The 13299-nt window shown below is 42.2% G+C and overlaps 1 protein-coding gene across 1 annotated transcript in view; it reads right to left on the bottom strand.

Moving 5' to 3' along the window:
• The window catches only part of PUM3 (pumilio RNA binding family member 3), a 130812-nt gene that overhangs the window by 93060 nt on the left and 24453 nt on the right, over positions 1–13299 (bottom strand). The window contains exons 6-8 of the mRNA XM_082244197.1: positions 12691–12757; positions 5104–5278; positions 1487–1590 (exon numbers count right to left, since the gene is read on the bottom strand). Of these exons, the coding sequence (XP_082100323.1) occupies positions 1487–1590; positions 5104–5278; positions 12691–12757 (346 nt within the window). The remainder of the gene's footprint in view (positions 1–1486; positions 1591–5103; positions 5279–12690; positions 12758–13299) is intronic.

A 13299-nucleotide genomic window follows, 5' to 3' on the forward strand; every position in this document is an offset into this window, starting at 1 on the left:
TGCTAATTGATTTAGTACTTTACTCTACTTGTCCTGACTTCGATTCTAAGCATTTGGTGCTTCACTGTTCCCCTGCTACTGACCCCAGCTTGTACCTAACCTTGGTGTTTCCTTGGTGTATTACCACCTGTACACCAACACATCAGATACCAGTGCTTCTGTGAGTCCCAATGACAATTTCTGACATCCAGTTAGAGCTGCACGATTCTGGATAAAATGAGAATCACAATTTTTTTTTTTTTTGCTTAGAATAAAGGTCATGGCTCTAGGCGTAACATCATCTTTCACATTGTACAAATAAATTGGGCTAACTTTACGTTTTTTTTTTTTAATTCAATGAAGGGTATTTTTTCCCAAAAAAAATTGCAACTGAAAGACCGCTGCGCAAATACAGTGTGACATAAAATATTGCAATGACCGCCATTTTATTCTCTAGGGTCTCTGCTAAAAAATATATACAATCTATTGAGTTCTAAGTAATTTTCTAGCAAAAAATACATATTTTAACTTGTAAGCAACAAGTGTCAGAAAAAGGCTTAGTCTTTAAAGAGGAAGTAAAGTCTTCTTTATTTGTACCTACAGATAAGCCTTGCACAGTTTAGGAGATATTCCGAGTTCATTCAGCCGATGACGTCATCAGCGCATGCGCCCTGAAGGTCCGGCTTACCGCGACCTTCAGAGCCCATGCCACACCTTCAGAGCCCGTGCCGCAAACGGCGGCTCAGCAACATCATTTCGGCTCTAGCCACTCACAGCACCAGAGCCCACGAACCTGGAGGAAACACCGGGAAGATGTCAGCTGTCTCAGCGATGTGCGGGCGCCGCTGGAGAGCTTCATCCCAAGGAAAGTATTTCATAAATGAGCTAGTATGCAATGTATACTAGCTAATTATGCCTTTGTCTGAAAGGTATTTTTTTGTCCCCCTCGAGGTTTACAACCTCTTTAAGTGGTTAAACTGACCTCATTGGCAAACTGAAGAGCATCCCTTTGATCTCTAATAGAACCAAATGATACAATGTTTCTTTAACACTCTCAGCGTTGAGCAATGTTGTAATAAACTTTGCCGGCTGCCTTTTTTTTTTTTTTTTTCTTGACAGCTGTATGCAAAGAACTGCTCTGCACTTGTTAAATGAATTGTGGAAATGCTGGATTAAGATCGTAAGGGGGTTGAATAAAGATCCTGATTTTTTTTAAGATTAATCGTGCAGCTCTACATCCTGGCACTTGTGCTCTTCCATTGTCCTGGCCTAATTTCCAGGGGTGCTTTGACTGGATTTATGAATTAGGCCACCCTTGTCATCTCGGGCTCCCCACACAGGTACACAACCACTAGGAAAGGTCCTAATATTTGTAGTAATTTGTTGTAACCTTGAATTCAATTACAATTCAATAAATCTGAAGTTACAAATAAATAAATACATCGAAAAAAAAAAACGCTGTGTAAAAAAAGGTATTTATACTCTCAACCTCAAAATGACAACTTACTTTTGTGCGAGCGGTACAAGGATCTGTTTCATTTCCTCAAGGATCGATTCTTGTTTCTGAGGTTGAGCTTCAAATACTTTATCTAAGGAAGGATGAACTACAGACTGCAAAAAATGCAAAATAAGCCACATAAGGATATCAGTTATTATAGAAAAAAAACCTGTCTACATAAACTAGGTTTTGCCACAGTCTACATGTTATGCACATAACAGATGAGTCTGTTATAATTTGTTTTTGTGGAAGTCTACAGGTTGGAATGTCTTGCTCAATGACTACTACACCTCATTCATGATTAGCCAGAACCACCACAATATACAGTACACATAGTTCCTCTTACATACCTTACTATAATCACAAAGCGTTTTAAGTGCCTGCCCCAAAAGAGAATGTTAGTTGGTTGGATAATTTGTGCATGCCCGTTTGTCTATATCAGGGTTGGGCAACCTGGGCACACCAGTCCTGATGAAACTGCAAATTCTAAGAGGCCCTGCCAGAGTGACAGCCACATGCATGGTTTCAGAGGAATGATGGGATTTGTGGTTTCACTACAAATGGGGTTGCCTACCCCTAGTACTTATGCTACTCTGCAAACCAGTCAGAGTTGACTAAACATGATAAATGGTTTCATAAATCCATGTTGAACAAAGTCTAAAAGAGTAGTATGGGAATTTTTACAAGGTTTAGGCAGTTTACTTAATTTTATATTAAATATATATATATATATATATATATATATATATATATATATATATATATATATATATATATATATATATATAATTTTTTTTTTTTTTTTTTTAAGGAGAGGAGGTCCACGCTTGCATTAGATGATGATGGGAGGAGGTCCACGCTTGCATTAGATGATGATTGGTTCTCTTTAAAATTATCGATGTTCTCACTATTTTTATCGATCCTTAAGCAGCTGGTCCCCCTGTCTGTTTGCAAGAGTCTCCTTAGCTAGACAGCTGCTAAACAGACCTAGGCATGAGCACTCTAGCCCAGCACTGTGTGTGTTTTAAGACACACACAGCACCAGCAAGCCACACCCCTGCTTCCTCCTCCCAGCAAATTAAGTGACAGCAGCAGGAGCCAATTACCCCACTGTCCTCACATTTACCTGCATAACAAATGCACAAGTATTAAAAGTATATGTATATATGGCCAACATGTTTATTTTATGTTTGGACAAAGTAGAGAAGGATAAAAAAAACTGTCATGTTTTTATTGCTGTGTTCAATTCTCATCAGAACGGAAGATGAGGGGAGATCATTCAATAAAAACACCCGTTTCTGTGACAATTGCCTATAATAGGAATTCCCTTAACTTTACAGAAATTTCTTTCACTTCCATCTCCAGGATAGGACGTAAAAGAAAATCTGTTCCACAGGACAGAAAAAGCAAAAACCAAACTGATTACTATTTAAACCCCTACTCTATTAAAGTGGCTGTAAAGTCACTAATCACAAACCCTGGAATCCCCTCTGTTACAGAAAGATACACTGCACACTGTTTTTTAACAATTATGCAGCAAAATATCTTTTTCATTTTTCAGAGCACCCTTGGCACTCACGTGACCTCCTGGCGCTCTCCTTCCCCGATCTGAAATTCCCCATTGACTTCAGCCGGGAGGAGAGCAGCGGGAGGTAACGTGAGCGCACAGCGGTGCACCTAAATAAGGTATATTGCTACATAATTTTTAAAAAACAGATACTGCACAAGTATATCTTTCTGTAACAGAGGGGCTTCCAGGATTTTGGATTAGTGATTTTTCAGCGATAGCAGTGGGAGGGGAGAGGCGGGGAGGAGATGGCTCACGCACAAACTCTTAAGCTAAAAGGAACAAAAGAGGGGAGGGGGAAAGACTGTGGGCTGACGGAGGCATGTAAACTGACCAGGGTATCATGGATCAGCAGCAATGATTACCGTAATCAGTACACAGAGGGGGACACAGGAACTGGCAGGATCAGCCAGTTTTTTTTTACAGCTTAGAGATGGGCAGATTAGACCTTTTTTTTAAAGGGTTACGAACATTTTAAGCAGGGTAAGGGCAAACATGAATTCCCATAAATAGAAACTGAAAGCTATACCATTTCATATGTTGATATCCTATAGCTTTAAACAGGAAATACAGTATACATTCAAACAAGTGCAGCTTCTCTATTATGTAATATGCAACAGAATTGTACAAAACAGTTTTTTTTATATAGTCATTACATGCACAAATAGTTACCCTACTTATTATGGCATACCTACTTTAACTTATGTATGCTTGTTCAAATTATTGCATTCTGCTGCTTCTAATTAAGCTGGATAAATAGTTCCATGTTACATTTTCTTTTATCAAACATAGAAATATGCAAGGGGATGTGTGGGTAAGGGTAAGTTTTTTTTCCATTGGCCAGTGACTGATTGAAAAAACTGAACGGATTTTCTCATCCACACAAGCACGGTGAATGGGGGAATCCTACCCACTACATTATTGTGTTCTGATAGTAAAAACATCTGCCCTGTCAGAAATAGGAAAAATCACCAACAGCCCTAGTCAAGAGGAGTCAACCATTAAACTGAATGGCAATGGCCATAGATGATCAAAATGTGGCTAATCCCTGCTGAACCGGCCACTTTTCAATCCAGTTAAACCCCTGTCCCCTTTGGTAAGTTGGAACAATTCTTAAAGTAGTGCGGTCATGAAAGATGAAATAAGAGGGAAAAAAAAGCTCTCTTTTTACTTTAAATCTCTCATAATGAACACAAGAACAATGCCTAAGAACCTATTGCTACTGCATTTAAAAAAGGTATATAAAAAGCAGCAATATTGCCGCTTATTAATTATTTAAAGTCATCCTGTGAGTACCCTGTGGTTCCTCACGCTGGCAAATTACTAGAGAACACAGAAGTGATGAAGCAGCTTGCAGGAAGAACCACAGAACCCAACAGAGGGGAACATTATCTGACACACTGGGAAATATCAGCAGCAGTGCCCAGAGCTCTTTAGGAAAAGGAATATTTGATTCACCACCTTGCATTAAGTTATTAGCTTCTTACTTTACAGGCTGACTTTTGTTCACATTTTTTTACACTGCAAAAAGGTCAACTTAAAGCAGAGTTCCAGCCTGTCAAAAAAGAGAAAAGAGAAAAAAAAAATAGCTGCTGACTTAATATGAGGTTACTTACCTGTTCAGGTATCCCCCAATGTTGGAACCCCTAGCCGATTCGACCATCGGCTGTGGGTGCAGGCGCCGGCCTCTTCACTAAGGGTGAATGCGCGAGTCACGAGGACCTGTATGTCCCCAAGAAGGCAGCAAGGGGTAAAGGAGGAGGGGCCGGAAATTTTGTAGATCGCCACAAAAGTTGTGCGATGATCCTACCCAGAAGTGGGAGCGGGTATCTGGTTTTTACAGGTATCAGGGGAGGGGTGGGGGTTGGAGGGTGCAAACAAGCAGAGCTTCACCTTCTGGGTGGAGTTCCGCTTTAAGCAAAACAGACATTCTTCCAATCTGTTGATTATTTCAATAATTCTGCTGCGCGTTTGCCTTAATCACACAAAGGCTCTAACAATTAACACTTGTTAAGCGCTGTCAGCTGATCCCTATATCCCAGCCTTATCTGCAAATTACCTTGTAGAAACGGAATGTATTTCCATACAGTTCTTCACATAGCATGTTTCTCTGCTCTAAAATGGCTTTGTGATTATACGCATATTCAACAATGTATGAAGCCTCTGAATGCCTCAACAATTTCTTCACCTGTCCTTTAAAGCTTTTAATTATTTCGGCCACTTGGGATTTTGACCTGAAAATATGAAAAAGAATATATGTAAAAACAAAAATACAAGAAAAAAGTTTAAAAAGTGTTATTTAACCCAGGACTCTACATTCACTATTTCTGTTCTCCCACAGTACATAGAATATGGAAATGCAATCATTTTATTAAATATAAACTGGTAAATAATTTTTCTCGTCAGCAGTATATAGCAGTCTTCGGACTTCTATCAGTGCCCAGCTGAGCACTAGTTAAAGCTTGTGAGGGGTTTGCATTCTCTTCTGACTGTTCTATGAGGTTGCATTACCCCTGACCTCTGTCTGGACAGTGCTGAATGGCCCTGTGCTGATCACATGCACCTTCCTGAAAAAATTAAAACTTTCTAGCAAAACACACCAAACTGAGCATGTGCAGAGTGCTCCCAAGGCTCTGTACTGTCAGCAGATGAATTGGGGACAGCAAAAGAAGGAGATGATCAGATAAGACAATATCAAATAGCCTTTTTACACAATGCGAAGGATTAACCCCTTAGGTTCCACAGTTAGTATAACAAGCATGCTTTGTTGCATATACAGACTGATTTTACTGTTGTGGATTTAGTAACACTTTCAAGGATAAATTAACTTTTTAGAAAGAAATAGTAAATGCCCATTTTTTGCAGGCTAAACCAAAAAAAAAAAAAAAAATGGGATTTTTGACTTTTCTGTAAAATCCATTTCTCTGTGTTCACTGACGGACACAGCTCCTTAGGTTTCTTGACCACTGGGTTATACTGCCCCCTACAGGAGTAGAACACTATGCAGAAAAAGAACTTGACTACGCCTATGGGCAGTCCCTGGAGGTATACTCCCCCTCTCTGCTATAGGTACTCAGTTTTGTTACAAGCAGTGTCTGAAGTATTACAACTCCATAGAGGGGCAGGTGCTGTGTCCGTCAATGAACACAGAGATATGGATTTTACGGGAAGTCAAAAATCCTATTTTCTCTTTCTTTCATTGACGGACACAGCTCCTTAGGATTCTTGACCAATGGGACGTCCCAAAGCAGTGTCAAACATGAGGGGTAGGAATAGCAAAAAAATTCCCAAGGCTCAAACCTTAGCCAACCAGGTAACAGGAGCTAAAAAAAAAAAAAAAAAAAAAAAAAAAACTGGAGCCCACCTGAACAACACTTCCCCAAAGAGGGAACAGACCCTCTAAACAGCAACTTGCAAAACCTTGCACTGCTTGTGAGCCGAGGACGGGCCATGTCTATGACCAGGTTTTTTTTACCCTTACCAGACTGCGGAAGAAAAGTACTCTTCCCCCTGTCAGACGCTTAATGATAGCCCCAAACAGGCGATCTCCCTGAAAAGGTAGATCAGTTAAAGCCTTTTTAAAGGTCTGGTCCACAGACCAACACTTGAGCCACAATACGCACCTAATACCCACTGCCGAAACAGACAGCCTAGAAATCAGGGGAGCTGCATCGAAAGATGCATCACAGATAAACTGTAGTCCCTGGACCAATTGGTCTGCCAGCTCAGCAAATGCAGGAGAGAGCTGCTCACTCTCCAGGTCACAGGGGAAAAGTTTAGCCCACTTGGTCAGTTTACGACACCAGGACAATGGTGAAGACCAGCCTAACAGTGAACATATTTCGGGCCAACAGCCTTTGTCAGCTGGATCCTTAAAAGCCGGCAATTCTTCAACCGGGATTATGGTTGCTTTACTTAACCTGGAAAACGGGGGGTCCACCGCCGGTGGAACAGTCCACTTTTTGGGGAAGGACTCTTCAAAGAGGTACCTCATCGCAAAGTGTTTAGGAACCACAAAGGGACGCTTTGGACGTTCCAGCTCTTTTGTGACGAACTTGACAAAATAGAAGGGAAAAGAAAACACCTCTGCTGCTCTAGGCGGCTCGTGAGTGCCAAAGGGGACCAAAGACTCCATTGCAGATTCAGCTGCGTCCTCCATTTTTAAAGTTTAATGCACAGACACAATCAGCGCGTCCACCAGCGCCTTTTCGTGCGCAGCTACAGGAATGGAGGAATCCTCCTCACTATCCGAAAAGTCAGGGCATGTGGCCACAGACCCCACAGGGTGTGCTACGTCTGCGGCGGCCGAATGAGATTCAGGATCGGAGGAGACAGATGCGGCAGGGGAAGGTGGGGTCGCTTTTTGCTAGCCCCCCCAACCAAAAGCCACCTCCCCCAAGGACACAAAAAAACTCCAGGACCGCCATCAGTGCATCAATGGATGGCTGGGACCCTAAGGGCCCCACAGCATATGAGAAGGGGTCAGGCGGGAAAACGTGCTCCAAAGACTCCATTAGTAAATAGGGGGATCCCCACAAAAAGTGTCAAACTCTGCTAGATGACCCAGAGGGACCACCAAAATACAGGGGGGGGCCTAATTGGAAGGAGGGGAAACCAGTGGACTGACCATCCGGGAGGGGGGGGGCCCAAATCCACCCCAAAACCCTCAAGGGGAGAGGGGGGGGGGGGAACAGCTACTCACCACACAGGGAACCAGGCGGGCACCGCTTCAGACAGAACCCCTCGCCATCAAAATGGGGGGCTGTCGGCCAGAAGAAATGCTGAGACACCAGCTGAAGCCCGATCGTATTCGACCCATCCAGTGGGACTATGTTACCACTTGAGCCCCAGGCCAATTCTGACATATTTCTCATACATGTAAAAATCTGCCTTTTATTTCATTTTTTATTTGCTAGAAAACTACCTAGAACCCCAAAATATTATATTATAGTTTTACTGCTACAGGGTGGCTGCAGAAGGGAAGTGGCACTTCTTAGCTGCTTGGATTACTTTTACATTGAAAGTAATCACCGAAAATTACATCATTCCTGCAGCCATGACCGAGATATCATCCTTGCAATTCAGCGATGGGCTAGTACGTTGCTGGTCAGTAAATGGTTAGAACACTGCAAGTTACTTTCTGGACTTTCTGCTATAAAACATCTAATAAAAAAAAAGTCAAAATCTAATTTCGTCATCAATTTAGGCCAATCTGCATTCTGTTACATATTTTTGGTAAAAATAATCCCAATAAGGGTATATTGTGCACAGGGGGAGCCGAACAGCGGGTACCCACCAATTATTCGGTACCCAGGCATACTTGGCAGATTGCCATCCTTTCAGTAGGGAAGGCATCAATGCGGTGTTCCTGCAAAGCAGGGACATAAATCCATGCCTTCTCCTAGTAAACGCACCTCCCTCACAGAAGGAAAACACTAGCTAGGCATACAGTTAACCCTTTGATCGCCCCGGATGTTAACCCCTTCCTAGCCAGTGTCATTAGTACAGTGACCGTGCATATTTTTTAGCACAAATCACTGTATTAATGTCACTGGACCAGTATCAGAAGTATTAGTGTCCGATTTTTCTGCTGGCAATATCACAGTGCCACTATAAGTCACTGATCGTAGCCATTCCTTGTAAAAATAAATAAAAATTCCATAAATATATACCATAGTTTTTAGACGCAATAACTTTTGCACAAACCAACCAATATACTCTTATTGGGATTTTTTTTTTACCAAAAATATGTAGCAGAATACATATTGGCCTAAATTGATGAAGAAATAAGATTTTTTACATTTTTTTATTGGCTATGTTTTATAGCAGAAAGTAAAAAATTGTGTTTTTTTTTTCACAATTGTTGGTCGTTTTTTTATTTATAGCGCAAAAAAGAAAAAATAGAGGTAATAAAAGAAAGCTCTATTTGTGGGGATAAAAGGACATGCATTATATTTGGTGCAGTGTTGCACGGCCGCGCAACTATCAGTGAAGGAAACGCAGTGCGTATCGCAAAAAATGGCCTGGTCAGGAATCTTCTGGAGCTGAAGTGGCTAGTAATGGGGGCGATCAGCGACCTATGGCGGGACTGCGATATTGCGGCAGACAAATCAGACACTGACACTTTTTTGGGAACCAGTGACACCAATACAGTGATCAGTGGTTAAAAAAAATGCACTGTCACTGTACTAATGACACAAGCTGGGAAGGGATTAACATCAGGGGCAATCAAAGGGTTAACTGTGTGTCTAGCTAGTGTTTTAGTGTAGTGTGGGTGGTGCTTTTACTAGGGGAAGGCATGGATCCATGTCCCTGCTTTGCAGGAACACAGGATTCATGCCTTCCTTACTGACAGAACAGCAGTCTGCCTTGTTTACATAGACAGACTGCCATTCTGCCTGTGTACCAAACGATCAGCGGGTGTCGGCTGACATTGAATCTGCGTGACCCGCTGATTAGCTCCTGCTGTATAGAATCACAGCGGGAGTGAGCCACTGGTGGAACCCACTCGCGCCCACTACCCAGAAGTGCAGGACAATGTATAAATACGTAATCCTGCGCAGGGCGGTCGGCAAATGGTTAAAAGCAGACAGCATTGCAGCAAGTGTTGGGAAATGCATCTCATTGAAAAATTAACCTTTTGTACATAATTTATTAGGCTTTAAAGATTGAATAAAACAGCCAAGAAGTGTGCTTTAATAAATGTGATAAATATCTATATATGCAGTTCAATATAAAGCACATTCTTTATTCATTAACAAACCGGGTGCAGCCCACAAAGTGTTTTGACATAATGTAAAAGTGAAGAACATTTATTATCCTGTGTAATGATTAAAATGTCAGTCACAAGCACTTTCACTATACAATATTACTATGATACCCTGGGTATAACACTTCCTATGCTGTAATTTGTAGAAATGGCATTTTACCTCTTAAAATTAAAAATCATATAGTTCTAAAACGTAGCTACCAAACATTTCTAAGCAAACATGTTTTTTAACATTTCTGACACTTTTGTTGACATGCAAAAATCAGTATTTTTTTCTAGAAAATGAGTTAGAACCCCCAAGCATATATATATATATATATATATTTATTGCAGAAAGGCGACCCGGGTCACTGTGTGCGTTAGCAATCTATGCCTGGTTTTGATTAAGACAGGCCTGCTGATTGCACACCTGTGGGTTGGGTTCATACTATTCCAAGGTTTAGCACTCAGAGCTCTCAGTTGGAGACAGCTCCACCCCGGCAGAGAGGAGGTCTGACCTAGGAGTCAGTGCAGCACGAGGCTGCTATCCATGTGTAGCCTGTTGGGTGAGTGAAGTCTGTGGGAGACAGACAAGGGCCTGGAGTTTGAGGCCAGAGCAGCAGCTGACCTCTGAGAGGTGCAGAATCTGTCCTCCTCTCTGCTGCCGACTGCTGAGACGGGGGAGACAGAGACAAGCCTCTCTGTGGCTGCAGGGAGAAGAGCAGGATCTGGCTGAGGAGTTCTGTCCTTCTCCCTGTTGCCGACTGCTAAAACAAGGTGGGGGTGGAGATGAGGGGGTGCTGCAGGAGAGGTGGGAGGGCCACATGAAATGGCCTGGATTCGGCCTGTGGGCCTTGTGTTTGGCACATGTGCCCTAGAGCATGGGTACTCATACTGTGCCCCTCCAGCTGTTGCAGAACTCCAAGTCCCATCATGCCTCTGCCTTTGGCAGTCATGCTTGTAACTGTCAGCCTTGAAATGTATCATGGGATCTGCAGTTCCACAACAGCTGGAGGGCCACAGGTTTAGCACCCATGCCCTAGAGAATAAAATGGTGGGTTTTGAATTTTTTTTTTGTCACAGAGTATTTGCGCAGCGGTTTTTCAAATGCATTTTTTTGAGGAAAATTAAACTTTTTTAATTTTAATGTAAAGAAACACAGTACTTAAACCAATTTTTATATAAAATAAAAAACATGATGTTACGCCGAGTAAATAGATACCAAACATGACATGCTTTAAAGCGGAGTTCCACCTTGGAATACTTTTTTTTTTATAAAAATACCTCCGGGACAGTCAGGGCTAGTGCATTCCACAATGGCTAGCCTCTGATCTGTCCCAGGTTGCACTTACCTTTTAGGACAAATACTTACCTTGAAAAAGTATTGTCCAGCGCTGCCATCTTAGGTGTGGGCAGCTTGAAGCCAGCACGATCCTCTTCTGTGTCCTCTTCCGTCTTCTTCGGTCCCACGATGCACTGCACCGGCCCCGCCGTCACTTCCGGTGCGCGCGCGTCATCCCTCCACAGCATGCCCAGAAGCTGTTTAGAAGAGAATGACACGCGCGCCCCGGAACTGACGTCGGGGCCGGTGCAGGCGCAATGATTCCTGGGAGCGATGACGTTTAGCTCCCAGGAATCATTGCAAAGCCAGGAAGTGACGACGGGCCGTGGCCGCCGAGGGGAGGAAGAAGGAAGTAAGGTAATATTTTCTTCTCTACGAGGTAAGTAAAAAAAAAAGAAAAAAATGCGATTATCCATTTGTTTTCCAGGTGACCCGGAGCGAGAAGATGGAGGCAAGTATCATTTTAGGGTGGAACTCCACTTTAAAATTGCAACGGTGACAAATGGCGTAAATGTCACTATCCATAGGCGACGCTTTAAAAGCTTTTATGGGTTACCATTTTAGATTTACAGAAGAGGTCTGGTGCTAGAATTACTGCCCATGATCTGATGTTCACTGTGATACCTTGCATGTGTGGGACGATTGCGGTTTGCGTATTTGCAGGACTGACACACACGCTCGCCTTTGTGCACGAGCACGCAGGCACTTTACATTTTTTCTTAATTATTAACTTATTGGATTTTTTTTTTTTTTTATTATTATTTCTACACCTGCTTTAATATTTTTTTTCTTTCACTTTTATTGCTGTCACAAGGAATGTAAACATCCTTGTGACAGCAAAAGGCAGTGACAGGTACTCTTTATGGAGGGATCTGGGGTCTAAAAGATCCCAAATGTCTCCTCTGCCCTTAAAAGGTGCCTTTGACATCTGGGTAAACCAGAAGTGATGTTAGGTTACTGAAGCGGAATGCCGATCAAAGCCGATTCTGGCTTTGTTCGGCTGTCCGGGCCAGCCGGCGGATATGCCTGCTGGTCGTTAGGGTCTCCCGATGGGACAAGAGGGCCCAAGAGAGTCGCAGAAGTTGGCGGGAGGAGGGGGATGTCCCCCTCCTGCTGCTTGTAAAAGCAATCCAGCAGCTAGTTAGCTGCTAGGATTGCTTTTACAAGAGAGCTGACCGCCGGGCTTTACCAGTGGGATGGGAGAGCCGCAGAAGGCTGCTAGAATTGCTTTTACAAGAGAGCTGACCACCAGCTCTAAAAAATGGTACCGGGTGATGCCTGCAGCTTTGGGCATCATCCCGGTATAACTGCTTGAAGTGGAACATACGGGTATGTCTCTGGTCAACAAGTGGTAAATAATCAGAAATCTTAACTGCATAAAAAGTACAAACATTTTGCAAATATTTATAGTTCTCATTAAACTACATATTTCTCTACACATTTTAGATCACAGCAGATAAATGTTTTTACATTTATTTTTACTGACTCGATTAAAGAAACTGTATTAGCACATTTACAAAATCACATGCAGTACAAAGATAATCTGGAAAACATACCCATACATTAGAAATTTTCTCACAATATTTCTGGCATACTTTGACTTGCTCAAGTCCACTACGTGCTCTATGAGATAAATTAGAGTTTAGAGTTTATTCACAAATTTTCATTGTATTAAAAAATATTCAAATACTGTAACCATTGAAAACATTTTAAGAACTTATTAAGGATTCAGTAAGGGTGCAATTTACTTTAGGAGCAAAGGTTGATATAAACAATCCTACTTATTCTGTAAAGTGCTGTGTATGGGGAATTTATAAAAATTAAAGTGGTTCTAAAATCTATTTTTTTTTTTTTTTATAAATGTAATGCATTCTCTGCATTAGGGTAAAAAAAAAAAAAAAAAAAAACAACTATTCTTCCTACTCACCCCATCCCTAAAAACTTATCTGACTGCTTTCCAGGCTCCAGCATCACTCTTCCTGGTCTCACAGGGGACACCGAGCAGAAGAAGCCTATGGCTTCTGCTGCGGTCAGTCAAGCTCCTGTAAAGAGAGGGCGGGGTGGTCCAGTTCTGTGAGCATCTATAGCCTCACACAGCCTGGCTTGGGACCGAGCACGCATAGGTGTCCCTATAGCACTTGGCTTGCTGTGGAGGGACTTGGAGA

Source organism: Pelophylax lessonae, assembly GCF_965119305.1.
Source record: "Pelophylax lessonae genome assembly, chromosome: 1".
NCBI classification, from domain to species: domain Eukaryota; kingdom Metazoa; phylum Chordata; class Amphibia; order Anura; family Ranidae; genus Pelophylax; species Pelophylax lessonae.